Consider the following 5,815-nt stretch of genomic DNA (forward strand, 5'->3'; position numbering starts at 1 on the left):
TGATAAGAACAATTACAAGAAGAGAAAAATTGCAAAAGGTTCTAATCTTTTATGATTAGCAAATTTAGAAACAAATTAAGAAAGAGGAGAGAGATAAGAGAGAAAAAGAGGAGAGAGAAATGAGAAGAAAAATAAAAATTAAAAAGAGATGTAGAAGATGGTGTAATTGATTTTTATTTTTTATTTTGGGGTTTGTTTGTCATAATTAGATAATAAAATGGGTTAATTTATAAGATAAATAAATATAAAGACTAAATTAACTCTTTTTCCTTTGACTTTTAACACTGTTAGTCAATTTTGTATGTGTTTGCTAACGGAATGAACCTCAATGTACTATTTTGCAAACTTTTAAACCACATAGGTGCTGTTCGAAAATAGGCGTAACCACAAGGTTTATTTTTATACTTATCCCTATAATTTATAAAAATAATTTTAAATTAATTATATTTATTTAATATATATAAATATTATTTATTTATTTATTACGTTATTCGATCCGATCAATCCAAGTCATCCGATCTAATTAAATACCCTTTTATAAATCTAGTTTCGATCTGGTTTTTATAATGAGTCTCAAATGTCAACCACTAATTTATTAAAAAAAATTGTGTCACAATGTATCAATCCAAGAGTAGTGCTTACTTAGATTTGAATGACTAAATGAAGTTGATTATTCACCGTTATTATCTTTATCCTGTTTTAGTTTTGAGTTTACCCTTAACTCCTCTAATCTCATTCCCCAAGCCCCCTCAGGTTTTTCATTCCATTTCCTCTCTCTCTCACTAATTTGAACATCTACTTTCCTTGTAAAATTTCATTTTAGTCTCTATTTTATTTTTATTTTTTATTTTGGTCTATATATTTATTTAATTTTACTTTTTAATCCTTGGACTAATTTCACTTTTGATCCTTATACTTATATATTATTTATTTATTCTCAAAGAATATTTTTTACTAATTTTTACTTTTTACTTTTTGATTTTTATTTTGATCCTTATATTTTTTATTTATATTTTTTTATCCCTGAACCAATCTCATTGTTGATCCTTATCCTTATTTGTTTTTACTTTTTTTATCCTAAAAAATAATTTTGACAAATATTTTTCTTTTATCATATTATTCGATTTTGGTATTTATTTTTAATTATTTTGAAATACAGTAATTATTTTCTTTTTAAAACAGAATATTTATGCATTTTTTTATTTTTTTATTTCAGTTTCTTCAGTTTCATCGTCTTTTGATTTTAATGGTTGAATAAATGGATTTTCATTCTTATATTTCCATGTGATTAATTTATTAATATAGACACATGTATCTATAGAAATTATTGTTAAAAACACAACTCTAGTTTATTACCCCATTTGAACCAAACAGCCACAGAGAGAATCATGAGTATATCATTTCCCTTGTGAAACTGAAACAAACAGAGAAGAAAATTCAGAGTCATTCCATTCATTTCTCTTTGTTTTCCTTTCTTAATTCCATTCTGTTACCCTGTGCGAACCACACGCCCTCTAAGTTTATTGGAATCATAACCAAATTTATTTAGTCATTCAGAGTTCAGATGGCACTACTAATGCACTTAATATGTTCAAATAAAAAATCAAGGACTTACGTTACACTCTTTTATAGATGGAGGCCTATGGTAAATTTTTTTGTCAAAACGTTAATTGTGCTTGTTAACTTTTGAGTTGATATTGTCAAATTTGACGGTTAACAATCTCAAAATGAAATTTTTTAAAAATTTAATGATATTTTAAACAATTTTAATTTTTAGACTTTTAGTTTTCATGTTATTTAAGTGTGTTGTTTGGTAAAAAGAGAGATTCTCTTAAGTTAGACCAGTAACTGATAAAATAAAAACTACATGAACTTAAGGAGTTTTTGCACGTTGAATGTATACATATGGAGATAACCTATAAAAGTAAAAATGAATTTGAAATATTCAGATGAAAATCAATTTCTATAGCAGTTACCTCTGGAACATGCAACTTACTGGAGGTTCTAATTTAACATCCCCTGACAGAACAAACAAAGATAGTTGGGAAATAATCATACAAATCTTGACCCAAAAAACTTGCAAAACATACACCTTTCATGGGCTGTGTATCTATGCAAACAACATTCTGAAAATATGAACACTGACATTTAGCATTCAACAAAGTCAAATACTTGACATAAGTAACAAGCTATAGTAAAATTTGCAAACAGAATCAGTTTTGGCTTTTCATCACTTGTTATATATAAACATATAAAGTCAAAATAAAAGGAAAATGATTTCATTGATAATATGAAGAATATTTACAATTTTTGTTCACGAGTCAAAACCCCAGCAAAAAAATAATATGATGGGGTCTGTAAAAATAATTACATACACTTGTATATAAACCATAACAGCAGCTGATGAGAGAGACAGAGAGAGATTAGGGTGCCAATTTCCACACTGAAAGGTTTCCTAATGCATCACCAGTGAAAAAGAGTCCATCAGGTCCTATCTCCATTCTTCTCACTTCGTCTTTTGAATAAAGACTGCCCCTTTCTTGAAATCTAATAAACAATCCAACACTCAAGACTTGTTCCTAAATATCAAATCAAATATATATGCAGCATGTATATTAACGGTTTTAAGTATACTCACGATGGAAGATCAAATTGGCGAATACAACCATCATTGCACGAGCATAACAAAACTGGATTTTTGTCTGCATCATGTATTCCGCACAAAGCAATGGCACCCTGTATAAACAAGGAACAAACAACTTCCAGTCAGTCACAACTCCCTTGATTTCTTCTAAGAGACAGAATAAAGAAATTAGAAACTAACACAACAAGACAGAATTAGAAACAACTTACATGTTTGACATCATGCGTATATACAACTTCAATGGTACCCTCGTCGTCGGTACAACCCCAAACTTTTATTTTCTTATCCAGTGAACAGGATAATAGATAGTCTTCCCAGACAATGAGAGACCTCACCACATCAGTATGCTCCTTTTTTAGTAACTGAAGGAGCTTCAAAGTATTCAAGTCCCACACCTGGATGGAAGTAATCAATAACATCATCAGATATCAAACCTCCACAGACTAGTAATGAAAAAAAAAAAAAAAATCATGTCTTCTTAATTACCCTTATTGTACCGTCTGTGGAACCCGAGTATAACCTGTTCCTTCCCACAATTAAACATGTTACGGCAGCAGTATGACCTTTCAAAGAAGCGGCCAACTTGAAAGGCTTCAGTTTCTCATTATAACCTTTCCACACCAAAATGGAACCATCCTGCAAAACAAAAACAAATGATGCCAATGAATATACATAAAGTAACAAAATTATATTGGTAAATGAGGGCAAGTTCTAATAATGTTCACTTGCACTAATAAATGCCTGGACTTAAGAAATCGTAAAGACTGAAATCCCATTGATTACCTGTCCTCCGGAAAAAAGCATATCATCACTAGTAACCATAGCATAAACTAGTCCAAATGATTCGCTTCCCTCGCCAAGGGTATACTCAGTTTTAGTGTCGAAATTCCATGCCTGAAATATTAGAGACAAAAGGTATTGATGAGCTTAAAGAATAAAACAAGTCCAGATAAGTGAAGGAAAGAAAGTCATCTATTATGAAACTAACCCTTATAGAATTATGCAAACCAAGAAACATCCAAGAACCTTCACTAAGTAAACATCCAATTTTTTGACCAAGAGTTACTATCCTTGTAGACTGCCCAGTGTGACAGTCCCAAATACTCACGATTCCATCATAGCTGGCGGAGTAGAGCTTATCGGATCCGGAGGGAAGGGCAATCCCAGAGATACCCTAGCATAGAAAAAAACCACCACAATGAAATTTAGCTAATCACAACACTTAATACTAGCATTGAGAACAAATCAAGAAACAAATGGTTACCTTAGTATGCCCCTCCAGCTGTGCAACATTGAGAACAAATCCTTTTTAGTAGAAGGCCCGGTGGCAGGAGTAATAACACCTGAACTTTTTGGGCACTCAGTATTCACCACCTCCTCAGTACATGAACTGAGGCTCTGCATACTTGTATTTTCATTTGAAGCCGAGATACTGTTTGCGCTAGTGCGCTTCTTAGGTGAAGCCAATGAACTCTTTGGAGCATAGTTAGAGGTCTTGGATTGTTTAGGAGTTCTTCTGTAAACATTTGAAGCTGGTAATTCCCTCTTTGAAGTAGGTATTTCTCTCTTTGAAGTAGGCAATTGCCTCTTTGAAGTGGGTAATTCTTCCCTGTGCAGGAATCTACAGGGATTTCTCTTACAGTTTCCAGCCAGCCAGAATTGACATACCAGGTTGCTGTAAACTTTGCCTTTAACGGGTCCTCCAAATCGTCCATGAAAATTCGCGATCTTAGTATCCATACTATAAAGACAAGAAACAAGAGCAGAATGAACAGAGAGAACCACACGATAATACCAGATGATTTCAATCAGCCAATCCAATCTATCTAATTTCGGTGCACACCAAGAACATGATCGGAGGAACTTTAACCCAGAGAACAGAATAAAAAAACCCAAAGATTTGGGATAAACCATAAATTTCCGATACTCTATGAAGAAAACCCTAAAACCCCTAAAAGAGACCCGTGGAAAGATGAAATCCTCAAATATCTCTGAGTCCCGCATAGTAAAACCCTAAAAACCACCAAAGTCCACGATACCACTTCCGATTACCATATACAAACAAGAAGCATCATTATCCGATTACGGAAACTACTAAAGCACGTAAAAAGGGAAACCGATAAAATCCACAACGGAAAACCAACCAAAAGGGACATGATTATCATAATCGAATCCTTGACGATCATAGCTTCTCGGTGATCCATTAAGAAACCATAAATATTTTATTTTGGTAAAGAAATATAGAGAAGCGCTCGACAAAGAAGCAAACCTGAAAGCGGAAAGCTGATCGATCGATAGAATAATTGCAAGAGGGAGGGAAGGCTGAGAGAGAGAGTATGCGTCAAGGTAGGGTTTTCTATCCTGTAGTATATATAGAGAAATAGAGACGTAGCTTCCTAACAAAGCTAATTTAGAGACGTATCTACGTTACAATTTCAGGTACGTTAATTTTGTAACTAATCAGTATTAATATATTTACATATTTCTATTTCTTTCAAATAATTTTCATGCCCATTAATTATATAATTATCTTATAAGGTTTTGTATATTATAAATATGTTCACAAAATTAAAATTTATATAATCGAAATTATATAAACTACAAAAAAAATGTTTTTTTTTCAATGATGGAACTTGGGATGAAAGAACATTGAACATCCCAATTACGTTGAGATCTTCTGTAATTTGAAGAAACCGTCTTTGCATGATGAATCGTTGGAGCATGTTTTTATCCATTTCATTTTCCTTCTAGGTATTTGGCAAACTATTTTAGGATTATTTGGTTGAGAGTCTCTTTCTATAGTTTATTCTTTTATAGCTATGACGCAATCCTTTAGTGCTCATGTGGGTGGACTTTTTCTATTTCCATTATAAGCGTTCATTAGCTTATTTGGTGGATAAGAAATGAGGCTTCACATAGTTTCAAATATCTTTTGCACTTAGAGAAAGCTATAGAAATTGACGACAGAAGCCAATCTTCTCAACTCAAATGAAAGTTTTAATTCGATGTTGGAAATGAGCATTTTTTACTCAACTTGATGCGGGGCATCTTTCCCTAGGATCGAGTCCGAGCGAGGGAAGTCGGAGGAAGAACCAAGTGCGAGCAACAAGCGAGTAAAGAGGCCAAAACAATACAACACATCTCTCGGACACGCCCCGCGTGTACTTGGAC

At 32.8% G+C, this 5,815-nt stretch overlaps 1 protein-coding gene across 1 annotated transcript; it reads right to left on the reverse strand.

Annotated features, from left to right (window-relative positions):
• Positions 1-2,269: 2,269 nt before the first annotated feature.
• Positions 2,270-5,020, reverse strand: LOC136221945 (zinc finger CCCH domain-containing protein 48-like). The gene is made up of 8 exons (XM_066009420.1): positions 4,914-5,020; positions 3,909-4,385; positions 3,633-3,818; positions 3,428-3,538; positions 3,131-3,280; positions 2,854-3,039; positions 2,639-2,736; positions 2,270-2,547 (listed from the first exon to the last, which is right to left on the reverse strand). Exons 3-8 carry the CDS (start codon positions 3,660-3,662, stop codon positions 2,424-2,426), a joined length of 699 nt encoding a protein of 232 aa, XP_065865492.1. The 5' UTR covers positions 3,663-3,818; positions 3,909-4,385; positions 4,914-5,020; the 3' UTR covers positions 2,270-2,423.
• Positions 5,021-5,815: the final 795 nt, after the last annotated feature.

Source organism: Euphorbia lathyris, chromosome 3, assembly GCF_963576675.1.
Source record: "Euphorbia lathyris chromosome 3, ddEupLath1.1, whole genome shotgun sequence".
Taxonomy (NCBI): Eukaryota; Viridiplantae; Streptophyta; class Magnoliopsida; order Malpighiales; family Euphorbiaceae; genus Euphorbia; species Euphorbia lathyris.

Excerpts from the sequence above, each read along its gene's own strand:
- LOC136221945 (XM_066009420.1), bottom strand. The coding sequence starts at position 3,662 with ATGTTTCTTGGTTTGCATAATTCTATAAGG. Across the intron at positions 3,539-3,632 it reads GTTTGCATAATTCTATAAGG|GCATGGAATTTCGACACTAA; the intron begins GTTAGTTTCATA and ends CTAATATTTCAG. Across the intron at positions 3,281-3,427 it reads TGCTTTTTTCCGGAGGACAG|GATGGTTCCATTTTGGTGTG; the intron begins GTAATCAATGGG and ends TTTGTTTTGCAG.